At 36.7% G+C, this 25,470-nt stretch overlaps 12 protein-coding genes across 12 annotated transcripts; 8 read left to right on the top strand and 4 right to left on the bottom strand.

Annotated features, from left to right (window-relative positions):
• Nucleotides 1-45: 45 nt before the first annotated feature.
• Nucleotides 46-2,136, top strand: KABA2_13S05148 (dipeptidyl-peptidase III; the record flags this gene model as incomplete). The annotated part of the gene is made up of 1 exon (XM_041553102.1): nt 46-2,136. The coding sequence occupies one exon, from the start codon at nt 46-48 to the stop codon at nt 2,134-2,136; it is 2,091 nt and encodes a 696-aa protein (XP_041409036.1).
• A 334-nt stretch (nt 2,137-2,470) lies between these two features.
• On the top strand, nt 2,471-3,391 carry GPM3 (phosphoglycerate mutase family protein GPM3; the record flags this gene model as incomplete). Its single annotated transcript, XM_041553101.1, has 1 exon — nt 2,471-3,391. The coding sequence occupies one exon, from the start codon at nt 2,471-2,473 to the stop codon at nt 3,389-3,391; it is 921 nt and encodes a 306-aa protein (XP_041409035.1).
• A 612-nt stretch (nt 3,392-4,003) lies between these two features.
• Nucleotides 4,004-5,686, bottom strand: THI20 (trifunctional hydroxymethylpyrimidine kinase/phosphomethylpyrimidine kinase/thiaminase; the record flags this gene model as incomplete). Its single annotated transcript, XM_041553100.1, has 1 exon — nt 4,004-5,686. The coding sequence occupies one exon, from the start codon at nt 5,684-5,686 to the stop codon at nt 4,004-4,006; it is 1,683 nt and encodes a 560-aa protein (XP_041409034.1).
• A 284-nt stretch (nt 5,687-5,970) lies between these two features.
• KABA2_13S05082 (uncharacterized protein) lies at nt 5,971-9,654 on the bottom strand (the record flags this gene model as incomplete). Its single annotated transcript, XM_041553099.1, has 1 exon — nt 5,971-9,654. The coding sequence occupies one exon, from the start codon at nt 9,652-9,654 to the stop codon at nt 5,971-5,973; it is 3,684 nt and encodes a 1,227-aa protein (XP_041409033.1).
• Nucleotides 9,655-9,999: 345 nt separating this feature from the next.
• CDC15 (serine/threonine protein kinase CDC15) lies at nt 10,000-12,945 on the top strand (the record flags this gene model as incomplete). The annotated part of the gene is made up of 1 exon (XM_041553098.1): nt 10,000-12,945. The coding sequence occupies one exon, from the start codon at nt 10,000-10,002 to the stop codon at nt 12,943-12,945; it is 2,946 nt and encodes a 981-aa protein (XP_041409032.1).
• A 172-nt stretch (nt 12,946-13,117) lies between these two features.
• On the top strand, nt 13,118-14,197 carry KIN3 (serine/threonine protein kinase KIN3; the record flags this gene model as incomplete). Its single annotated transcript, XM_041553097.1, has 1 exon — nt 13,118-14,197. The coding sequence occupies one exon, from the start codon at nt 13,118-13,120 to the stop codon at nt 14,195-14,197; it is 1,080 nt and encodes a 359-aa protein (XP_041409031.1).
• Nucleotides 14,198-14,384: 187 nt separating this feature from the next.
• Nucleotides 14,385-15,797, top strand: BUD14 (protein phosphatase regulator BUD14; the record flags this gene model as incomplete). Its single annotated transcript, XM_041553096.1, has 1 exon — nt 14,385-15,797. The coding sequence occupies one exon, from the start codon at nt 14,385-14,387 to the stop codon at nt 15,795-15,797; it is 1,413 nt and encodes a 470-aa protein (XP_041409030.1).
• Nucleotides 15,798-16,010: 213 nt separating this feature from the next.
• Nucleotides 16,011-18,764, top strand: KAP104 (Kap104p; the record flags this gene model as incomplete). Its single annotated transcript, XM_041553095.1, has 1 exon — nt 16,011-18,764. One exon carries the CDS (start codon nt 16,011-16,013, stop codon nt 18,762-18,764), a length of 2,754 nt encoding a protein of 917 aa, XP_041409029.1.
• Nucleotides 18,765-18,905: 141 nt separating this feature from the next.
• KABA2_13S04972 (uncharacterized protein) lies at nt 18,906-19,205 on the bottom strand (the record flags this gene model as incomplete). Its single annotated transcript, XM_041553094.1, has 1 exon — nt 18,906-19,205. One exon carries the CDS (start codon nt 19,203-19,205, stop codon nt 18,906-18,908), a length of 300 nt encoding a protein of 99 aa, XP_041409028.1.
• Nucleotides 19,206-19,419: 214 nt separating this feature from the next.
• MNN2 (alpha-1,2-mannosyltransferase MNN2) lies at nt 19,420-21,183 on the top strand (the record flags this gene model as incomplete). Its single annotated transcript, XM_041553093.1, has 1 exon — nt 19,420-21,183. One exon carries the CDS (start codon nt 19,420-19,422, stop codon nt 21,181-21,183), a length of 1,764 nt encoding a protein of 587 aa, XP_041409027.1.
• Nucleotides 21,184-22,919: 1,736 nt separating this feature from the next.
• Nucleotides 22,920-23,912, top strand: KABA2_13S04928 (type I glyceraldehyde-3-phosphate dehydrogenase; the record flags this gene model as incomplete). The annotated part of the gene is made up of 1 exon (XM_041553092.1): nt 22,920-23,912. One exon carries the CDS (start codon nt 22,920-22,922, stop codon nt 23,910-23,912), a length of 993 nt encoding a protein of 330 aa, XP_041409026.1.
• Nucleotides 23,913-24,327: 415 nt separating this feature from the next.
• SUI2 (translation initiation factor eIF2 subunit alpha) lies at nt 24,328-25,242 on the bottom strand (the record flags this gene model as incomplete). The annotated part of the gene is made up of 1 exon (XM_041553091.1): nt 24,328-25,242. The coding sequence occupies one exon, from the start codon at nt 25,240-25,242 to the stop codon at nt 24,328-24,330; it is 915 nt and encodes a 304-aa protein (XP_041409025.1).
• Between the last annotated feature and the right edge of the window lie 228 nt (nt 25,243-25,470).

The raw sequence follows: 25,470 nt of genomic DNA, 5'->3' as shown, positions 1-25,470 counted from the left end.
AGAGTTCGAGATCATAACAACAACAACAACAACAACAATTGAACGATGTACGAGGCTGATCACGAGGCTCCACTTACAATGCTATCCCTTGCGGATACGTATTTTCCAACTTTGACCCAAAAAGAACAGAAATATGCTCATTTCATGGCCAGCGCTTCCCATGCCGGGACAAGAATCGTCTTAAGACAAGTCTCTCAAGAGAGTGAACCTATATTTGACTTAGTTTTAGCATTACACAGAGGTGTGAGCGGGGTATACCCTGGTGAATCTCAATTATATTTGGATTATGTCTCTCAATTTTTATCCAATTTAGGGAATTATAAATCCTTTGGAGATTCAAAATTCATCCCTGCTTGCTCAATCAATTATGTTTATGAACTAGGCAAACTCGCTGGTATCGATCTTGAGGGATCAATTGATCAATTTTCTAAAGTTGAACACCAATTAACAGTACGTAAGTTGATTGAAGATGGGATGTATAAAGTCAATGAAGATATTGCATTACTAGGATTCCCCTCAGAGGGACACCTGTCTTCCTACTATATTGGAGAGCCCGTCTCTTTAGAGGATATGAAATTGTTGAAACAAGAATTATTTGCGAAGTATAAGATCTTACCAGAGAATACACGTATCAAAAAATTGGCTTCTCATAGATTTGAAGTCCTGGTGGCATCAGAGACTGTGACAAATAAACTACCAGTTTCTGAGTACCCTCATGGTGTGATTACATTGAGTGACATCCATCATACTCAAGTTACCTTCAAATTTGGAGACCACTCTCAGGAAATGGAAAAGATTTGTGAGTACTTATCTTCTGCAAAACAATTCGCTGCTAATGAGACCCAAGCAAATATGTTGGATCATTACATTGCTCATTTTAAGACTGGTTCTGGTTTGGAACATAAGGAAGCTCAAAAATTATGGGTAAAAGATATATCACCTATCATTGAGACTAATATTGGATTTATTGAAACCTATAGAGAACCTTCTGGAATCATTGGTGAATTTGAATCATTGGTTGCAGTTCAAAATAAAGAGAGAACTGCCAAATTTGCCACAATGGTTCAAAATGCTCAAGAATTTATTGCGTTATTACCTTGGGATCGTTCCTTTGAAAAAGAAAAATTCAATCCTCCTGATTTTACATCTTTGGAAGTCTTGACCTTCACAGGGTCAGGTATCCCAGCAGGGATCAACATTCCAAATTATGATGACGTTAGATTGACTATTGGGTTTAAGAACGTTTCCCTTGGGAATATTCTAAGTGCTTCGGCTAAGAGTTCTTCAAACCACCCCCCATCATTCATAAGACAAGATGATTTGGATTTGTTTCAAAAATATCAATCAGATTCCTTTGAAGTACAAGTGGGTATTCATGAATTATTAGGTCATGGATCAGGGAAGCTTTTATTACAAACTGGTCCAGACGAATTCAACTTTGATCACACCAATCCTCCATTGGGTTTAGATGGTCAACCAGTAACAACTTATTACAAACAAGGTGAGACCTGGGGGTCTCTATTTGGTTCCCTAGCTGGTGCTTTTGAAGAGACCCGTGCAGAAGTTGTCGCCATGTTCTTAATCACGAACCGTAAATTACTTGAAATATTTGGATTCAAAACTAAAGAGGACCAAGATAATGTTATCTACGCAGGTTATTTGCAAATGGCAAGAGCTGGTCTAATGGCCTTGGAGTTCTGGGACCCAAAGACTGGGAAATGGGGTCAACCACATATGCAAGCTAGATTCTCCATTATGAAAACTTTCTTAATGCACTGTACTAACGACAAGTTCTTAAAAATTGACAAAATTGGTGACGATGATCTTCAGATCAATCTAGACAGATCCATAATCGAAAATGAAGGTCTAGAGTGTGTCCGTGATTACTTGTTACACTTGCACGTTTACAAATGTTCTGCCGACGTCAAACGTGGTTCCGAATATTATATCGACAGATCCACTGTACCACAGGAACTTGCAGTCTTAAGAGATCTGGTAATTTCTAAGAGATTACCTCGTCGTCAATTCATCCAAGCTAACACTGCTCTGAATACTGACACAGACACTGTCACCGTCCACGAGTATCCAGAGACTGTAATGGGTATGATCCAATCCTTCTTGGAACGTCAAGCCTAGCTTTTCTATATATCGCAATCTATACATATAATTTTCATACTTATTTACTTTTTACTTTTCTTCTCTCTTCGTATACTAACACATATATGTATATAATTAAAAATAGCAGGGTTGTTCATTATATTTCTATTTCTTATTATTCTCAAAGGTTCCTTAATCACTCAGTTGTCTCATGCGGCAGTTTCTTTGGTAGCTAGTCATACGGATATCTGAAAAATTTTGCCCCGAAATTGAAGAATCAGATTATATAAGAAGAGACAATTAAAAGAGAACTTGCAACAGGAACACTCACAAGGAAAAGAGCAAAAAAAGTACAAATAAGTGTATACAGTTAATGACTTCTCAACAGGAAACCTTTAAAATATTTGTCCTGAGACATGGACAAAGTGAACTGAACCATGAAAACATCTTTTGTGGGTGGATTGATGCAAAACTTACAGAAAAAGGTAAACAGCAGGCACGTAATTCTGCTCAATTAATTAAACAATATTGTGAAGCTAATGAAGAAACATTGCCTCAGATCGGGTATACATCTCGTTTGGTTCGTACGCAACAAACTATGGAGGTGATAATGGACGAATTGGCCTTAAAGGGTAATTTCTCAGTGATCAGTGGTGACGTACACGCTTTAAAGAAAATTGAATTGCCACAGGAAGCGTTAGTCAAGGGTCAATTACCTGTCTTACAGACCTGGAGACTGAATGAACGTCATTATGGTGCTTGGCAAGGTCAGCGAAAGCCAAACGTCCTGAAGGATGTTGGTGACGAGGAGTATATGCGTATTAGAAGGGATTACCGTGGGAAACCACCTCTAGTTGATTTATCACTTGAGATGGTTCAACCTAATGAAAAAGGGGCTGCAACTGGATATGAGTTTAAGGAACCTAACAGAACAGTTAAATATGCCACTGAGGATGCTGCTGGCGAAACATTACCAATTAGTGAGTCCTTAGCAGAAGTTGTCACTAGAATCAGACCCTTCTATGACGGTATTGTATTGAGAGCAGCTAAAGAATACAATTTGAATTCATGTATTATTGTCGGTCATGGTTCTTCGGTGAGATCATTGTTAAAAATCATTGAAGATATTACCGATCAAGATATCAAAAATGTTGATATTCCTAATGGTATTCCTTTGGTCATTGAATTTGACAAAAGCGATCTAAGTTTTATCAAGAGCTTTTACTTGGATCCGGAGTCTGCTAAGATCAATGCAGCTAAGGTGCGTAAGGAAGGATTTGAGAAGAACCCATAGTACCGTTGTACCTACCTCGATTCTCTTCTCACGCTATTTTTTTTATGACCAGTGATAGAAATGATTAATGAAACAAAATTCTCGACGTTTAAGTATATACTTATATAATTGAATCCTTTTTTAAATCAAAATATAATATATAACTTTATTAGTAACGTTGGTATGATTTTTTAGAGTTCCGAATATTTAGGGGCTTTGTATATTAATTTATTCAATCAGTTTATTTAGAAGTTTCGTTTATGGATAATTTAAGATATAAAGGATATACCTTTCTAATATACTGTGTTTTTTTTCTACATACCTGTTGCGATTGAAGATGTCGTAGGTTATTGACTAGATATTCTGTTGGTTACCAACATACTTAGTGAAGGAAAGGATTAATCTTTATCACTTTTATCTTTTTGTTTACGAGAGAAGGTCCAGCCACAAACTACCCCATTAGCTACAAAACCAACTAAATATAAAAATTAACTAAATTATATCAAAGTAATTCCTTTTTTAATATAAAATATCTATATTATAAACGATCATAACCCACTCTCAACATATTATAGCTTTTAATTAAATAAAAAGTATAAGTGATTCTATCAATCTTTGTACCTAAAATGTTATTTATTGGTTTCTCGTATAATTCAAAGCGGCGTCCCAAAACTGCGTCTCAAGTTCACAAACATCAGCATAAATGTCAATCAAAGTGTCAAGACTCTCCAATGGGTATGTTTGTAACACATGTTGCATCAATCTTTCACCTTCAGCCATATGATGACGATATTCTTCAGAAGAATAAACAGCTAACCAATCCAAATATACTGGATCAGTAGTGGTGATATTGCCTTCAACATGGTATAATGCATAACCATACCCCATTAGACATGGTGTCAAAGCAGAGATCAATTCTTGCCAGTTGCCTCTTAGGGCAACATCGTTGAAGTAACGTGAATATGCCTTCAAAGCAGGACCTCTAGTAATTTGTTCAAAATATGAATCATCCTTGACTCCAAATTCTTCACGAAGTCTTTTCTTGTGGTTATCCATCTCGTTTCTAACACCAGCAACCATCATCAATTCTTTTTCCATATCATCCAATGTAGGAATTTTCGAGGCTACAATACAATGAACCCTACCGTAATCAACCAAATAAGAATAATCTTGTTCAACAAAATATTGAAATTTTTCTTTGGCTAGAGTCCCATTTGCAATTTGTCTAACGAAATCATGTTTAATATAAGAATCCCAATGAGGTTTAACTTTTGGATGGTTTTGTAAATATTCTGAGAAATTTTGTTTCATTAAAGGCATATCCTTTGGAATTACGCTATCTATCTTTGGTGAAATCACTTCAGTGGCACTGAAACATTCATCTGTAAGCATTTTCTCTAATGGTATCTCGACAGCGTAGACATGGTTGATTGGACCATTTTCTTTCACTATATCTTTAGTTACTTCGCAACCGACAGCAACTGCATTCTGTACATATTCAATACCACCATAGACAGATTGAGCCAAAGAATAACCACGGGCCAAGTTGGATGCAATGGCGGACCCTAAAGTGCAACCAGTACCGTGAGTATGCGTAGTTTCTGAGTAATGGCCTTTATAGACAATGAACTTATCAGATTCGCCAAGAAGTAATACATCGGTAATATATCGGTGATTATCACCTTGGTGTTGTCCATTCCATGGAATATGACCACCTTTAATTAAGACGTTAGTACAGTGACAAGCATCTCTAACGTCCATAGCTAGCTTGTATAATGCGTCTAGTGAATCAATGGTACGTTCTTCACCAATTAATTTGAATGACTCCGGAATATTTGGTGTCAAAATAGTTGCAAAAGGAGTAATTTTTTCTTTGATTTCAGCAACTAACTCATCACCAGCTAATGGAGATCCAGATGTGGCCACTAGGACAGGATCGACGACCAATAAAGGTCTTTCTACGACAGAAATAGTATTTATTCTATCATACAATGCAGCAATTGCATCCATTGTAAGCATACCGGTCTTAATAACGTCACATTTCATGTCTCTAAGGTTGGCCTCGAGAATACCACTGACGATCTTCTTCGGAGTCAATTGCACATCAAACACCGAGACAGGAGTCTGAACAGTCAACGCCGTGATACACGTCTGGGCGTAACATCTATGAGCAGTAATTGTCTTGATATCTGCCTCGATACCGGCACCACCACTGGAATCACTCCCAGCAACAGTTAGCACAGTTGGTAAATGTTCCGAGCTGCTTAGCGTCAAATAAGGTGGCGGATTATTGATAGTAATAGTTGAATATGGCATCGTCACTACTGTAGTATTATGGTCATCTATTTGTCAACATTTCTGGCATCGAACCATTTTAGAGGTTTCTATTGCTTCCTTTTATAGAGGTCAAAGGTTGTATAACTTTTGGGTACATCAGGCCATTGAAAAATTTCCATTGCTTGTAGGAACATTCGCTTAGCGGTCGGCTAATATTATGCATTTCACGTAGTTAAGTTAAGTTACAGAAAGGCTGTAGGTATATATATACTTAAATTATAATAATCATCATAAAAAGAAGATAAAGATAAAAGACGCTCTAATTAGTAGATATCATCACAGATCTCCCAGTTGTGAGTTTCTCTGTTCTTCCAGTAATCACCTGTGAAATGCCAGTAGGAGTCCCCAGTAGTTGGATGAACATCCCTGGTAAACCACTTGGGCGTCCATGATGGTACTTCACTTTCTTCTTGTTCTCTTAGTTTTCTAATAGCTCTCTGTTTCTCCTCTAATCTGTATTTTTCATCTGCTGCATCATCATAACGACCTTCTTCCATGGCACGTTGATCTGGTCTACGACGAGAATCAGTAGGTGCTGCCCATTGTAATAGTTGTTCATTGTCGTCATTTAGTTGGATCGCATAACGAGTTAAATTGAATGGAACTCCAGTTTGTCTTTTGTTGGCCTTCCAAACAAGGAATTTTGAACCATCATAACGAGGTTCATTTGGTCCATTTGTTCCATTTGTTCCTGTGATAGTCGTCTCCACGGGGAATTCAGCAGATGAAGTATCATTATCATCGGAGGACACACATTTCTTTGCGTAGATTGCATCGTTCCAGTGACCTCCAAGTACCCAGCGCTTTTTACCATCCTTATCAAATATCTCACCACGAACTTCATACGCACCTGCCATTGTCCATCCACGAGCTTTATAATACAACATACAGTAATCCCCTGTGGTATGGTTGTCGATTCTTGTAGAACCGACGTTATCAACTTCTGGTTTGCCTACAAGGATACCAATGACAGAGTTATCAGGTTTCATGAAACTGTACACCTCCTCTTCAGGGGAATCCTTGTCATCTGGTCTCATGTGGACAAACCATTTACCTAAATGTTTAATATTGAATGAACGACCATTAAATTTAGAATCAACGTGTGATTCACCGTAGAAATCCCAACGGGGCGATTCCCCCATTGTAGCACAAATAGGTGGATGATGCGATACTTGCTCGGTAACAAAACGAAACTCTTGAGTCTTGTCTGTGAACTCGAACGTTTCACCCAATAATGGATTGAATGGTTTAGCAACACGATTAATTGTGGAGGCGTACGGTGCTGCGGTGAATACAGCTACATACAGCATTCTTAATGCCGAGTCTGCAATTGTCGATGCGTGAGTCAATAAATAACCATACTCATAATCCTCAGAAACTCTCTGTAACATTGATGATGGTTCATTAAAAGACACAGGTAATGCAATTTTTGTCAGATCCTTACCCACCATAGATTTTAGAACACCCCATAGACTAACAGATGGTCTGTTGTCAGCATCCAGTTTGATACATGTTCTTGGTCCATTTTCATAACCATTGAACGATTTATCACCGTCTATGCCGTCTTGCTTTTCAGTTTGTGCAGTAGTAATCACAGGTAAAGCCCTGTCATAGTCAACGATCTCACTGGTTGTATCGCTTTGATTACCTGCTACAACTTCTTCGACCTGTTTCTTGGAATCGGTGCCTGAATTCTCAGCTTCAGCTTCTTCTTCGTTTGCTGAATCCATCTCTTCTGCATCAAAGAATTCGTCTACATCCGAATCATCCACAATTCCATCATCATCATCTCTGTGGTTGATTAATTCGACTAGTTGTTGCATGGCGCTATCATCCTTATTTATCGAATTCTGGGTATTATTATCATTGTCATGATTTACAGTGTCAACTTGAATTCCTCCATTGGTGGTAGCCTGTTCCAAAACTTTACGTAGTTGTTTTCTTTCATCTTCTAGCCCGTGCAATCTCGTGTCCTTCTCTATCAACTCTAATTCCAATTCTTTCATCGATTGCATCCATACATTATTGACATCGTACTGTTTCCTTAACATATTAATTAATCTCTTATCCCTCTTTTCAGTGAAGTCATTTAATTGCTCGAAATTGGCATTCATGGTGTTAATCGATTTGTTAACGGTCTCGATAATTTCGCCAACTATCACCTTAGAGTCGTGATTCTCCCTTAGTGACGGATCACCTAGCAGTTCTCCCAATGAAGAAAGTTCGATGGCAATAGATCTCTTCAGGAAATGTAATTTTTGAGAGTATGGACCATAGGTTAATTGGACATCAACACCATTGTTAGTGGCAATATCATACATCCTATTGTTTTCGTCTTCATCTTCTTCTTCTTCATCCTCATCAATCTCAATTTCATCCTCAAATTTCTTTTTTGTGAGCTCTGCTTCTAATGACGGTGGATTATTCAAATCTTCTCCTGCTGGAGCAGTCAGTGTTGATGCCATATGAGACTCCCTGTCATATTTGGTAGTATTAATTGAAATATCAGTTCTTCCCGTCTTAATTGATGCCAAATCATTCATATCATCTGCTGTGATGTTAATGTGGTCGTTAACTGAAAGCTTCATTGGTAAATTCATTGTATCCTCAGATTGTTGATTGAACTTCGGTACCGCTGGAGGTGGTACCAAACCCTTATGTCTATCCTTTGCATATCTGATTGCACCCTGGATAGCCCAAACCCATCTATTTGTCTCAATCGGATGATTACCTTTCAAATGCCATCTAATCGTCTCATTTGTACCACCACCTATTATTTCAAACTTCAATTTCTCTGATGAATCTAGATGGATGTAACAGTTAGAGACGTACAATGAACCACGACACACATTTTGCGTATCATCTTGATCAATATAGTACGACAATTTACCGTCACCACTTAGAATGAAATAACGCAACTTGTAGCCTTGAGCAAAATTAGTCCACTTCTTTAAGTAACCTTTGTAAGTTGGTGCAGCAGTTAATCTATTGTTAACTAATTTCTCGGGCTTGTGGTTTGAGTTATCAATATTGATAACCGATTGCTCTGTTGCAGATTTATCCAGCATTTTTTTTAATTCCATATCAATTGCTAGTTGTGTTGTTGCATTAGATACATCAGCAGCTCCATTAATTCCAGTAGCAACAGATACATCTAAAGTCGGATCTGTAGTTGACGTGGCAACCGCAGAATTACCAGCTGTATTTTTCACTAAATCGACCGGCAATCTACCCTTAGAGTCTCTCTTAAAAGGATCGGCTCCATGTTCGAGCAACCATCTACACATCATGACATCCCTTTTCTTCACAAATTCGTGTAAGACCGTATCACCTGTCTGTGGATCCATCCCATTAATATCTAATAACTGGAAATTTCTCTGATTATTTAAAATCGATTCTAAATGTTGGAAATCTCTATTATTAAACGCGGTTCTAAACTCAGTAGCAATTTCAGCTATATACTGGGACCTCTTGTATTGCATTAATTGTGCCACGTTGATATTTCTGCACAATTCGAAGGGTTGCAAATTGATATCGTTTGTAATACAATCATTAACGGATGGTTGATCCATTAGCAGAGATGCAACATCAGTTCTTGACTGATAAGCGGCCAAGTGTAATGGCGTGTTCCCATTATTATCTTGTTCGTTTATATCAATACGTAATGGAAGTTTATCTGCAGGTGCAACGTCCAATGACGGATCAATATTTTTAGTGACAATCTCCTTAATCAATGGGAATGGTGCTACTTGAATGGCATAGTGTAGAATCAACCTAGTTACTTGAATGACATTAGCATCATCGACAGGAACGAATTGAGTCTTCACCAGTTGCAGTAACTCTTCGTAACTACCTTTTCTCAGTACGTCTAGCAACTTTAATTTCAACAGAGGTTTGCTGACTATTTTGGATTTAGTTCTTTCAGCAGTAGCTACCTCGTCAACCATGGTTTTATTTTCTGATTTCGTGTATATCAATAGACTCAGAGGTTTCTAAAAATAAAATTTCCTGGAAAATATGTTATAATAGTATTCTTCTTTACCCAAACAATCTAGATGAATCAATTAATCTTGGATTTAGATCCCAAACTGTTCACTTTTATCTTTCGTCTTCTTCTCTTTTCATTGTTCTTTAACAGTTGATGTAAAAATAAGAATTTTTCAACATTGAATATATTTTACATATAAGATATAATAAACAATAAACTTGATTTCGCTCATCTCTCGAAGAAGACCAAAAGTTCAAAAGCTTATCTATTAAAAGTGGAAGTAACCGTAACATCATAGTTGCAGATGTCTAAAACTGAAATTGAAGGGAATGGAGAAGTTAATTCTTCAGACATCCCAAAAGGAGATCACCAGGCCCACGAGATGAGGGACCCGAAAACTAATGATTCACTACCATCACGATCACCTTCTGTTCAATACCAATTAAAACAAGTAGTTGGTAAAGGCTCATATGGGGTTGTATATAGGGCTGTCAACAAAAAGAGTAAACAAACTGTGGCTATCAAGGAGATTAATTACGATAACGATGAGGAATTAAGTGAAATTATGATCGAAATCGATTTGTTGAAGAATTTGAACCATATCAACATTGTTAAATATCATGGTTTTATCCAGAAATCATCAAATCTCTACATTATACTTGAGTATGCTTCACATGGTTCCTTGAAGAGTCTTTTTGCTAAGAGGCCTAATAAAAGATTAGAAGAGAACGAAACTACTATATACATTAAACAAACTTTACACGGTTTGAACTATCTACATGAACAAGGTGTCATACACAGAGATATTAAGGCTGCAAATCTCCTCTTAGACGCTAACAATGTTGTGAAATTGGCCGATTTTGGGGTTTCGACAATGGTAAACAATACTGCGATGACACTAGCTGGGTCTTTAAATTGGATGGCACCCGAAATAATTACGAACAAAGGTGCTTCAACACTGAGTGATATATGGTCCCTAGGGGCTACAGTGGTGGAGTTAATGACCGGGAATCCTCCATTTCATAATCTGATTGATATCAATATCTACTATGCCATAGAAAACGATAAATATTATCCTCCAGACTCACTACCGGATAAATGCAAACATTTCCTGAAGCAGTGCTTCCATAAATCAATGTATAGAAGACCCACAGCGGCACAGTTACTAAAACACCCATGGTTACGGGACATAAGAAATGTTGGCCCAAAAGTCTCTAAAGAGAGGAAACTGTCAAAGTTTCAAGAAAATGATACAGATATGGATCAAGATTGGGATTCTGATTTTACAGAGTCTACAAACACACCAAAGAACAGTTTGACAAATTTTGTTGCGAAGAGAGCTTCAAATAGCGATATCTACATATCTAGGACATCGTCACCTGGAAGACCAGGTGCCATACAGCTCCATAGATCGCCAACTAGGTCACCTGTAAAGTTAGGTAGATACGTTTCAGGTGATAGTGATATATTTGATGAACTTAATAAAGATATAAATGAATTAGAGGATGAATTACCGGCCAGTGGATATTATTATCTTGAAAAGATACGATCTGGTGGAATATTAGCGAAAGAAAAGCTACCATTGATATTTAACGATTGTAAAACTAGTGATATTGTTGAATGCTTATTTCTTTTACTTAGAAACGAATGTATCATAGATGAGAAAACAGAAACAATGATTCGATTATTTGAATATGATATTAAATCAAATGAGTCTAAAGTTAAAAATCAGTTTATCAATTACGGGGGATTGATCAAGGCTTTTGATAATGAACAATTGATATCTAAATGCTTCTTAATGGAGACATCTAAGTCTCTGTCTGGATATCAATTTATGTTTCAATGCGGGATAATGAATCACATACAGAATTACAACTCTAATCCATGCGTTTATTTAGAACTCGTGTATCGTTATCTTGATGTAACATCTATCAAATTTTGGTATAATTGGTGTGTTACCAACTTAGATGTTGCATTATTGGTAAAAGAATTATCTGGCGACAAAAGAGCTCAATCAATATTAATTAAATTATCCTCATGGGACAATAGAGTTAATGCAGAACATTCCCACTGGACATTACAAACGATATTACCAAAGATTATTGACCAATATTCCAGATTAGATTCATTAAATTTACATTGCATGTATATTGTATTGAAGTCAATGACGTTGATGTTACAGACACCTTACAGCGATGAATCAGTGCCAGACGATACCAATACCCCTTATCATTCAGTAGATAGAACTCCCAGTGGAAATATGATAAGATCTGCGCAATCAAACAGTAATAATGGATCTCCTATCAAACAAACATATTTAACAACTTTTCAAACACATGAATATAGAAACTCTAGTATCAATGACTCGATATCTGCCTTGGCGTTACCTGTTGGAACCCAAAAGTGGCTCTTAGGAATCCTCGGTCATGAAAATACACTAATAAAAGTGTCAAATATCCATGTTTGGAAGTATTTTACGAAAGTTTGTTACAATGCATCACATTTAGATCCTGGGTTTCTCAGTTTATTGTACTCTAGTCCATTATTATTTCAATTATTAGATTCTTTATTGGATCAATATAAATCAAGTCATAACCAGGCAACAAGAAAATCGTTGGTATCTATATTAAGACAATGGCTCATGCTACTTGTGGAAATATCACGTAAAAAAACGTTACCAGATAAAGCAAACCATGAAGCTCTTTTCTTCCAAATCGTAGCATCGTTTATGAAATTAAACAAATTCAGTTCTCTAGGCATAGAAATCATCTTAAATATCTTACAAAGGAATGGATCATTACTTAAAGGCTCTACACGTAAAGAAATGGCACTTCTACTCAAGACAAGTGGGATCCTAGGGCGAGTATTTTATGAATTTGACCCAGAAGATATAGATTTCAGCGCGTTTGTAAATAGATATACTAAACTGTGCTCGCTTCAACCTTATGACACATTCTGCAAGGATATTTTATGCCAGGGGTCATTTTTAAAGCGTATCCAAGTGTTTTTCGAAACATACGAGAGTAGTATTCTTATCCAACTGGATCTGTTGAAGCTATTGAAAGTACTATTCTTGCATGGGGATCACTCGGATTCTGCAGTTCACGATGTCCTGGTACCGGTTGTTAAATTTCTCAACAGCAACTGGAAATCTCAAGGTACAACTGCGCACCAAAGACAAGTAGGAGGAGACTCGGTGCTACTTATTCAGCTTTGCAATGACTTGAGATCGCTGATTTCATCATCCTGATCTGAAATTTTCCAAATTCTAAGGTCATCGCTTTTATTTCCAAATCGAGAAAAAACAAAACAAGATAAGACAAACAAACCAAAATCTACAGACATTTAAAAAGTTCAGTAAAATTTTTATGAAATAAACAAGGGTAGGTATAAACAACTGTGAAAGGAACTAACTCTAGAGGATGCAACGGAGACAGGACCACGATGGCGAGTATGAAGTATTGGAGGAGATCGGTCGTGGGTCATTTGGGTCGGTGCGAAAGGTAGTGCATTTACCGACCAAGACATTGATGGTCCGGAAGGAGATCAAATATGGTCACATGAACCAAAAGGAGAGACAACAACTGATAGCAGAGTGTCGTATCTTATCACAATTAAATCATGAGAACATAGTGAAATTCCACTCGTGGGATTTTGATGAACAAGGACAAGTATTGTACCTATACATGGAATATTGCTCGAAAGGGGATTTACAAAAATTAATTGTTCATTATAAAGAAGAACATAAATATATGCCCGAGCAAACGATTTGGGCGATTTTAGCACAACTATTGATGGCGTTGTATCGTTGTCACTATGGTGAAGATCCTGCTCAATTGGTCACTATCTATGATAGGATGCGTCCACCTAGTAGTCACCCTCGTAATGTCGTGATACACAGAGATCTAAAACCAGGGAATGTGTTCTTGACTAGTAGTGGGAGTAGTGGCTCTGTAGGAACAATAAAACTGGGTGATTTTGGACTGGCTAAGGCCCTGGGAAATTCTACTCAGTTTGCTACCACATACGTAGGGACACCATACTACATGTCTCCTGAAGTATTAATGGACCAACCATATTCTCCACTCAGTGATGTGTGGTCTCTAGGCTGTATTGTATATGAGATGTGTACTTTACGCCCACCATTTCAAGCTAAGAATTACGTTGAGTTGCAAAATAAGATCAAAATGGGTAAAGTTGACAGCGAGTTACCTGATTACTATTCCGCAGGTCTAGCCAGTATTGTCAAGAGTATGATTAGAACTGATTTAACTGAGAGAGCATCTACCTTCGAGTTGTTACAGGATATTCAGGTACGTACCTCACGTAAAGCTTTGCAATTAGAGAAGTTTGAGCGTAATTTACTGGATTACGAGCAAGAACTGCGAAACATTGAAAAAATTCTGGAGAAGCAAGCCCTTGAGCTTGATCAACAGACAACTAATCGTAAAGGTGTGCCACCACCCTCACAGACATACCGCTGGCATACCCATTATAAGTAATAACTCCTTCTTTCACTTTCCTTTTCATTCCCCTCGGTGGGAATGCATGAAATTGGGTTGTGCTTTGATTCGTCGAAAGTGAAATTTTTTTATAAATTCGCGATGGTATTAAATAAATTATATAATAAAATAAATGAATATTTAGATGCAAACCAAGAAGAAAAGATAAGGGAAAAGGGAACCAAAGATGAGCGAAGCAACAAGTATTGCTGCTCTGTCGAGTGATAAGAGACAAATACTGCATGATCCAATGCTAGTGGAGGATTTTAGCGATGTTGTGAGACCTGTTATAAAATCAGAGGAAAGTGGAAGTGTGGTAGTAACGGCAAATACTAATATGATTGCACCTGAGGAGCCACAGCATGATATGGATTACTCTGATAGTGAATTTGAGGATAATCTGGAACAACGAATGATGGAGTTACGAGGTGGTACAATATCGTCTACAGATACGTCCTTAAATGAGGCTCGAACTGAAATACGAAGTAAACTAGAACAAGAAGAACCTTCATTGGAATTTTCCGATGATGACGAGGATGAAGAAGATGGAGAAGATCATAATGATGATGTAGATGATGAAGATGGAGAAGAATTCCAACCTTTGGCACCACCCCAAGAGCTAGACCCAGATAAGTTGTACGCGTTGTACGCTTTTAATGGACCCGACACCTCGCATTGTCCCTTAGAACAAGATGAAGCATGCCTCTTGTTAAATGATCAGGACTCTTATTGGTGGTTAGTTAAACGATGCCGGGACAATAGAATTGGTTTTGCACCAGCTGAGATTCTTGAAACATTTCCTGAGAGACTAGCAAGACTCAACTGTTGGAAAAATGAGAACTTGTCATCATCGTCACGACTGGATGAAAAAAATAAACTTCATTTGGAAGGTTACAATAAGAGCAGTAAGTCTGTGTCGTTCAATGATATTGTTAGTTATGCTGACCGATATGTCGACAGTGATGAAGAACCTCAACATGAAGATACTTTTGGTAACGAAGCTACAAGGTTTAACGATGAGACCAGCGATACTGTTAGCGATGTTTCCTTTAGTACTGGATATACTCAACCATTAGTTTACAAGAAGACAAGAAAACAACCGGAGATCGACGATGAGAAAACTCTGCAGAATGACATCGAGGGACTGCTAAACCCTACTGTTATCACCAGTACACAACACACAAGTGGGATCAATGAGAATGAAGATGAAGATGATGATCTAACAAAGGTATTTGAAGCACCGGTAGTACCCTTTAAACAAGGTAAATTGCGCACCTCACGCTCGGAAAATTCAATATCATCTATAGGTGAATTCTCACCATCCTCATCATCAGACCAAACTAATGATTCTCCCCAAGATCACATAACTACAGAATCACCACTACGACTTTTACCACAATCACATGCTATTAATTCTATTTCAAATCTTGTAACGTCACAAGAACTTTCGCCAGAGACATCTCAAGAGGAGCTGTCAATGGTTCCATCCACTAAGGATGGCTCTCCACATCCTGCAATTGCCCGCATTTATGACCCGTTCTTCGCAGAGATCGATAATATGTTGCAACATCTTGATCTATTGCTACAACCACAGTCATAGTCCACTACATTATTCATATAGCTAGTCATTTATCATATATAAAATTCATAGAATTCATTAAATATCGAATATAAATTCGTATAGATCACGTGAGCACATGATCAAAAATTGAAAAATTTTCAGATTTAAGAGAGAAATCCCAACGATAAAACAAAGAACAGTCAAGAAACAGACTTCAATTAACAACCAGAAAAGGGCACCAGAGCTAACGACATGTCTAACCAAGGATGGATTGCTGATAATAGGTCGCTGGCCGAATTGACCACGTTACTAGGGAACTGTATGTCATCGGACCACGATGTAAGAACCAATGCAATGGATTCGTTGAAAGTGTTTGAATCACAACCGGAGTTTTTTAATTACCTGTGTTATATCTTGATTGAGGGAGAAACTGACGCAACATTGTTGCAACAATTTTCTCAAGTTGATTTAGCCAATTGCAGGGCTACAGCTGGTATGCTACTGAAGAATTCTCTTCTTGATCCATCAAATATCGCAACAAAGAACATCGAGTATGTGAAGAGTAATATTGTCAAAGGATTACAGAATGGATCTAATGCACTTGTAGGAAACGTAACAGGTATTGTTGTTACAGCATTATTTTCTAGTTATTACAGACAGCATAGGGATGACCCTACTGGTTGGAATATGTTAACACAGTTACTGGAATTATCATCAAGCGGTAGTGTCGATGCCGCAAAGGCTTTATCTAAAGTGGTAGAAGATAATGCTACTTTCTTCCAATTAGATTGGACCAACAACCAATCGCAACTTATACAACCTGTTGAAATTTTAGTAACACAATTATTCTTAACGATAGATTCTCCACAATTACCCTTCCAAGTACGTGCTGAATGTATCAAATCCATAAATTTTATTATTAAATTGCAATCTCAGTATTTTATTGTTAGGATTGATGAATATTTGAATAAATTGTTCCATTTGGCACAAACTGAGAGTCATGACCCCATTACCACCCAAATATGTATTAGTTTTACCTTATTATTGGAGACTAGGCCAGATAAATTGATAGAGCATTTATCAGGGATAGTCCAATTCATGTTGCATGTGATTGGTAATTCTACAAATGAACAAGTGGCAGTCGAGGCATGCGAGTTCTTGCATACATTTGTGACTGGTGCTCACATCCCCAAGCATATCTTACAACCATTTGTTGGAGAATTGGTACCTGTTTTATTGGCAAATATGGTGTATGATAAGGATTCAATTAACATATTTGAGACACACAATGAAGCAGATGCTCTGGTAGAGGACAAGGATGAAGACATTAGACCAATGGCGCCTCGTATTGTCAAGAAGAGTAAAAACGGTGCACAGGCAGATGATAGTGACGACGAAGATGACGACGACGACGAAGATGGTGATGGACAAGTAGACTCCGGTTGGACTTTAAGAAAATGTTCTGCCGCTACTTTAGATTCAATGACAAACGTGTTACCAAGAGATGTCATAGAAATTGCTTTCCCTTTCCTAAGAGAACACTTAACATCTGAAGAATGGTATGTTCGCGAAGCCACTATTTTAGCATTAGGTGCCATGGCAGAGGGTGGTATGAAATATTTCAATGATCAATTACCAGTGCTGATACCGTTTTTAGTAGAACAACTGAAAGACACATGGGCTCCGGTAAGGAAAATTGTATGTTGGACGCTAAGTAGATTTTCTCCTTGGATTTTGCAGGACCACACCGAATTTTTAATTCCAGTGTTGGAACCTATTGTAGCTACATTATTAGATAACAAGAAAGATGTTCAAGAGGCTGCTATTAGTAGTGTTGCAGTATTTATAGAAAACTGTGATCCTGAATTGATTGAAACATTACTGTACAATGACCTGCTCCAAAGTTTTGATAAATGTTTTGCTCTATACAAAAAGAAGAACTTAATTATATTATACGATGCTGTTGGTCGTTTTGCTGAGAAAGTTGAATTAGACGACAAGAGCATGCAAGTAATCTTGCCCCATTTGATTTCAAAATGGTCAGCACTACCAGACAACGACAAGGAATTATGGCCTTTATTAGAATGTTTATCTTGTGTTGCATCTTCCCTAGGTGAAAGATTTGCTCCAATGGCGCCAGAAGTCTATTCGAGAGCCTACAGAATTCTATGCCATTGTGTAGAAAGTGAATCCAAGTCACAGAACGATCCTACAATAGTGGTACCTGAAAAGGATTTCGCTATTACATCACTAGATCTTATCGACGGTATTGTTCAAGCACTCGGTGAGTCTGCTCAACCATTATTAATACCAGGGCAGACAGACAGAACTTTGCTTCAAATCATGTTGGAATGCCTACAGGATCCAGTTCATGAGGTGAGACAAAGTGTTTTTGCATTATTGGGTGATATTGTAACTTTTTTTGATACACAAGTACTAAGTGGCTATTTATCTCAATTCCTTAAATTTATAGGAATAGAAGCAATGCATAACGATGATATAGAAGGTATACCTAGTGTAATAAATGCTGTATGGGCTCTCGGTATAATCAGTGAACGTATCGACTTAGCTCAATATATTATCGATCTTTCGGGAATTCTTTTGGATTTATTCACCACTACTTTACAAGATGTCGATCTTGCCATTCTAGAAAATGTCGCCATTACAATCGGTAGGATGGGTATGACACACCCTGAGGTGTTCAGTACAGGCAAATTTTCTAATGACATTATATGGAGCCGTTGGTGCAACCTTGTGAATCCAGTGGATTCCATCGAAGAGAAGAGCAGTGCGTACTTGGGGTTCATTAAGATCACAGCAATGAGTGGCAATGTTCAGATGAGTAATACCACACTACATAAGATAATAGAAGGTCTATCAAGAAATGTTGACACATCGGTATTTTCCCAAGAAATTATTGACTTCTTGATGATTCACCAGCAAAAGTTATCGCAGGTATCATTCAACGATCACGAGTTGCATTTCCTTCAATCCTTTACATCATAGTTTAAAACAATTTATGATATTATAATATTATTATAATAATAATTATGCTTGTTATGTATTTATATAGTTTGCATAATGATAATTCAATTTAGAGAATATTATAAGTTATAGAGGGATATATATATATATAGATTATTATTATTAAAAGATGACGTTCAATGTTAGACAGACACACATAGCCGCTAGACACGCTGCAAGACAGTCATCGTTTCCTCTTTGAGGAGCTTGTTGCTGTACATAAATTGGCTGTTGTGGTTGCTGTTGGTAGTACTGGGGCTGCTGTGGTTGTTGATAATACTGTGGGGGCTGTTGGTATTGTTGTTGTTGTTGCGGCTGATAGCCCCTATTCTGTTGTTGTTGATAATGTTGTTGAGCTCGTGGATCATTATTGGGCTTGTTATACTGGGCCTTGGAGCTCCCGTAATAGTCCTGTGCAGACATTTACTTCTCTGTTATTGATTTTTTCTTTACTCATGAGTCTTCCTCCTTACTAAATATCAATTTGGTGTCTTTAATATTTATTGAAATTTTCTAATTTTTTTTTTGCTTTGCAGGTTAAAAGAATTTTGAACAATTTCTATTTAAAGACAACAATCGTAGAGAGAGACAAAGAACTACTTCTCAACAGCAAAAGGAAGTTCAAAAAGGACTTAGGATGTTGGTTAATAAGAGAATAGGGAAGTTGTTAAAGATTACACTGGTTATTCTGGGTGTTCTAGGTGTATATGCACTAATTGAATCTGTGCGCAGTGGGAACGATTATTCCAATCTCAGTGTATCACAATACAGGGATTATTTAAAGAATCACATTGACACATTAAGTTCTTCAGCAGATTCTGATGGTCATAATAAAGAGGAGAAGGTAAAGGATGAACGTTTGCTGAAATTCTATAGCAGCGTCTTTCAAAGTATCATAGATCATTCGCCGACTGGGAAATGTCGTCGTGTATATAAAGATAGTTGTAAACTATCCAGTGATGTTGGTAATCGACCAGACGACTACAAAAATTGGTTCAAATTGTCTTTCGCTGAGTTAATCGATTGTCTAGAGTTAGATTCTGGGGAGATTGAAAACTTATCTAAATCTCATGCAAGTTTTATTGAACAATTAAATAAATTAGTGCTACCTAAGGATTCTTACAAAAATGATGGGATTGTTACGGTTGGTGGTGGTAAGTTCTCTCTGATGGCATTTTTGGTGATTCGAACTCTACGGAATTTGGGTACAACACTACCCGTGGAAGTCTTCATCCCACCAAATGATGAAGGAGAGACAGAATTTTGTAATAAATTATTACCAAAATACAATGCTAAATGTGTTTATATTAGTGATATTTTACCTCAAGAAATGATTAATAATTTTGAATTTAAAGGGTACCAATTCAAATCAATTGCTATTATTGCTTCCAGTTTTGAAAATTTATTATTATTAGATGCTGATAATTTCCCAATTAAACCATTGGATGATATCTTTGAAGCAGAACCATATAAAAGTACTGGCCTAGTAATGTGGCCAGATTTCTGGAGACGTACCACTCAGCCATTATATTACCAAATTGCTGGTAGAACAATTGATTTTAAGACAAGAATACGTAACTCTATTGATGATTTAACTCCACCTCACGTATATACCAAAAATTTACAAGATTTGAAGGATGTTCCATTCCACGATTTCCTTGGTACAATACCTGATGTATCTACAGAGTCTGGTCAATTATTAATCAATAAATCCAAACATTTAGCTACGGTATTATTGGCTTTATACTATAATGTTAATGGTCCCACATGGTATTATCCTATCTTTTCTCAAAAAGCTGCAGGTGAAGGTGATAAAGAGACATTTATTGCTGCTGCAAATTTTTATGATTTACCATTTTATCAAGTGAAGACCAATGTTGGTGTAGACGGATATCATCAACCAAATGATAAGGGTTATCGTGGTGTTGCTATGTTACAACATGATTTTATCCAAGATTATGGGAAATATGTTAAAGCTCGCACAGATATATCTAATAAATATGCCAAAGCTGGATTAGCATATGATCCTGAATATAGTGTTGAATCATTTTACAAAGAATATTTTGAAGATGGTCAAAAACAAACAGAAGTGGATGTCATGTTCATTCATTCCAATCTACCGAAATTTGATCCATATACGTTATGGACGGATGAGGATCTTATTGTCGATGGGAAACATATTCGTTCATTTACTAATTTACGTAGATTAAAGAACTATGACATTGAATTAGAAAATTTCAAGGTCTTTAAAGAAGTCTTATGTGGAGTGTCAAAAGTACCTTTATTCAAATATTTAGAAGATAAGATGAATGCGAATGATTTCAAAAGCATGTGTCAGTATATTGATAACAGACTTGATTTCTTAGAAGAATCACATGCATCTGCAATTTCCAGTGATTGAAAAGAACGTACTGTTATTTTGTAAATTTTGGTAATGTACAGTTACGTTTATATAATTTTTGTTTTACATATACTTAATAATATTTTAAAACATGATCCGATATAGAGATATAAATCTAACTACAGACTAAATGCTATAATACGACTCTTATATATATATTTTAGCAAGATGGATACAAGGTTACATACATTTCACAGTAGAAGTTAAAAGAACGTACACATGGCTGTCTTACACTTTTCATTAATGTGCCATTAAATATACCTACAATTTTCCCGTAACTTGGTTCGAAAGTAATTGTAGCATAACTTATTTGTGTCGTTTGTGTCATTTCTATACATTATTATGAATAGAGATAGAGAGATAGATACACTGTCGTGAGACATGATGAACAATTCAGATCACGTGAAAGGATGGGCTTCCAGTCCCAACCCACGTCCTGCAAACGTTTCTGTGCCAACACCCATCCACCCACATGGTCTAGTGGTATCTGCTCTCTTCCTTCCCCTCCAAAAAATTGCTTTTTTCTTCTCCTGTGAGTTTCCCGCAGAAACAAAAAGCAGAAAACGGAAAGACACACGGATACGCGGATACGCGGAACCAGCAGACTCTCCTCCCTCCTCCACTCCTTCCCTGTGGGCCGTCCCTGTGGCACAGAGCTCATCACGTCAGCAGACTTTCTGGAAAATTATCCAGAAATTTCACAGGAAAAACCTTAAATGAGCCAAACTGGGCTAGTCCTCTCACTGGAGACAGTAAACTATCAATTAACTCCAGACACCTCATTCGATAGTTCACACTGAACTTTTCTTATTACGCAAGCTTTCCTTTGAGGTGTTTTTATTTTAATTTATTTCACATTTCACATTTTCAGTGGTCTGCTGAGATAGATTTAATGATAGTTCACCTGACCAATAGACACATTAGAAATTACTTAACTGCTACGTATTTGCTCTTGAATTTTTTTGAATTATACGTGTTTCCTAGCATGATCATGGTCATGGGGGGAGCCTAACTATTTAGATTCTCGGAGTATCATAATTCGACTCCCTTGCTCTTTGTTTATTAGCTGTATTATACGTGTAATCCGCCTGTACTTCTATCTCAATAAAGTGCTAATATAACCAACTGTGCATCTACGACTGGCAGTTAGATATTGTTACATACAATTTTCAAGTTCCCCTATTTTGGGATTCTATTAAAATAAAAAAATATGATAATTACATATATGATATCATGATGTGATACTGTAACTACAAATGTTACTTACTACTAATTCATCTAACACCGAATAACATATATTCTAGACTTTTCTTTTTCAACACTAAATGTTCATTTTGACTTGAGAGAAAAATATAGATACTTTTAAAGTGAATCCAATTATGGGTGCCTGTCTTGATAGTTTTTATTTTTGATAGTCTGCAACTACTTTTGAGTCTTTAGGAAAGAGGGATCCTATCAAATATTTAGTGGTTGTTATTATAGTTTATATCTCCTCTTACTAATCTCACTTTTTTTTCATTTTACCACATTGTTAATTACAATTTTCTTTAATATATAAACCCAACTACTTTCTTTAATCTTAACAGTTTCATTATTTTTTATATTCAACTATTTTTTATTTTTATTAATTTTCAATTCAAGATCACCAGAAAACTTCTAGTGTAAGAACATCAATCTAACATTCAAAAGTTTACTTTCCAAATCATCCCCTTTATCACTAAATTACTTTTTAAATCATGGTCAGAGTTGCTATTAACGGTTTCGGTAGAATCGGTAGATTAGTTCTAAGAATTGCTTTAAGCAGAAAGAACATCGAAGTTGTTGCCGTCAATGATCCTTTCATTTCTACTGATTACGCTGCTTACATGTTTAAGTACGATTCTACTCATGGTAGATATGCTGGTGAAGTCACTCACGATGCTAAGCACATTATCATCGATGGTCACAAGATCGCCGTCTACCAAGAAAGAGACCCAGCTAATTTGCCATGGGGTGCCTCTAAGGTCGATATCGCTATCGACTCTACTGGTGTCTTCAAGGAATTAGACACTGCTCAAAAGCATTTGGATGCTGGTGCCAAGAAGGTTGTCATTACTGCTCCATCTGGTTCCGCCCCAATGTTTGTCATGGGTGTCAACGAAAACGAATACGCTGGTCAAACTATCGTCTCAAATGCCTCCTGTACCACTAACTGTTTGGCCCCATTGGCTAAGGTCATCAACGATGCCTTCGGTATCGATGAAGGTTTAATGACTACTGTTCACTCCATGACTGCTACCCAAAAGACTGTCGATGGTCCATCTCACAAGGACTGGAGAGGTGGTAGAACCGCTTCCGGTAACATCATTCCATCTTCTACTGGTGCCGCTAAGGCTGTCGGTAAAGTTCTACCAGCTTTGAACGGTAAGTTAACTGGTATGGCTTTCAGAGTCCCAACTGTCGATGTCTCTGTTGTCGATTTGACTGTTAAGTTATCAAAGGAAACTACTTATGATGAAATCAAGAAGGTTATGAAGGCTGCTGCTGCTAAGTCCAATGGTGTCATTGGTTACACTGAAGATGCTGTTGTCTCTTCAGATTTCCTAGGTGACTCTCACTCTTCCATCTTCGATGCCGCTGCTGGTATTCAATTATCTCCAAAGTTCGTTAAGTTGGTCTCTTGGTACGATAATGAATATGGTTACTCTACTAGAGTCGTTGATTTAGTTGAACACATCGCTGCCAACTAAAAGAGTTTAATTTAATGTAATCCAAAAATTTACTTTTTATTATTTTGATTACTAATATTATATCTCTCCCCCTTTTGTTAAGAAAAAACAAATTTAACCTTTAATGATCACAAAACTTTATAACGATTTAATATATTTGATTTTTTAAGTCTTTATACTTATGTAGTTTTTTTAATTTATAAATTTATGCTATAAAAACGAACTAGAACAATGGTAAAAATTTAAGTCTTTAAGTATTTAAAAAACCACAACAACTAATTAGTTAGTAAATGATTAAGTTATGAATTGTCGTTAGACGTATATGTATATTTTATATCTTTTACGTTTTTTATTAAAAATATGTGCTAGAGGTATGTAAGTAGTGAAATGGTTGTTAAGTAAGTATTTAATTAATAATGATTTTCCATTTTTAAATTTATTCGTAATCAGAGTTCTCTTCATCAGAATCAGAGTCTGATCTGTTATCTAGCTCTTTACTTTCTAATAAAGCTTGTAACTCGGCATCTTCAGTAGCAGTAACAGCCTTTGGAGCCATAGTAATGTTACAAACACCGTTATATTTACCAATAACTTCATTAATCTTTTCAATAGCTTTATCTAATAATTCAATACCTTGTTGTTTGTCTAAAGCTTGTGTAGTAATAACATATAATGGGGCAGCAACAAGCTTAACCTTGATAGACATTTGTTCAGTACTTAAAACTTCAGCAGCTTTTAGGGCTTCTTTAATGGCATCAATACCTTCATAACTGAAACAAGAAACTTCGACATCGGCCCTAATCTTAACAGCTTGTGGAGTTAATCTCTTGGAGATATATACCTTCAATTCATCTAGAATATCCTTAGATGGTGGTTCAATACCTTCCCAGACGGTCTCATCGATAATAGAAAGTTTGAAAGCTTCATAAGCATGACCGAATTTTCGACTCAACGGCCAAGCGATGGTCTTATAAAGTTCCTCTAATGGGATTTGGAACTTTTCGGCACAGTATCTTAGAATAGAGTGTACAGTCTTGGATTTTTGATACTTTTCTTCACACTTAATAATATCTTCAGAAGAAACACGACGCTTTGATAAATCAATGTAACCTTTTTCCTTGTCGACTCTTAGAACAACCACCACATCGTTCTTACCAACACGGATCAACTTCTGGATGGATCTAATACGTCTACGAGATAATTCAGAAAGCAGAATCATACCTTCAATGTTATCATATTCCAGTAACTTCACATAAGCACCCATCTCAGCAATTTGCTGGACGTTCACCATGACGATATCATCGACTTCAGGGTACTTGTTTTCATAAAATCTACAGTGGTTAATTGACATTTTCAAATACACACAACGGATTAATTTCTCTTACTATAACAATTGCTGCTAATAATTCCTTTCAAGTAACAATATTTCCCTTTTAGTTGTCTTCTTCCCCCTTTGTACTCTCTTTAAATTGCAAAAGATCTACTTAATGATGACCCAATCAATGAAAAAATTTTCAGTAATTTTCTTTCGACGAAAATTCATAACTTTTTTTTGCGGTGATCGATAAAAAGGCCCAAA

Source organism: Maudiozyma barnettii, assembly GCF_903064755.1.
Source record: "Maudiozyma barnettii strain CLIB 1767 genome assembly, contig: KABA2_13, whole genome shotgun sequence".
Lineage (NCBI taxonomy): Eukaryota > Fungi > Ascomycota > Saccharomycetes > Saccharomycetales > Saccharomycetaceae > Maudiozyma > Maudiozyma barnettii.
Note: the sequence above shows the minus strand (reverse complement) of the source record. Positions and strands in the feature narration are given on the sequence as shown.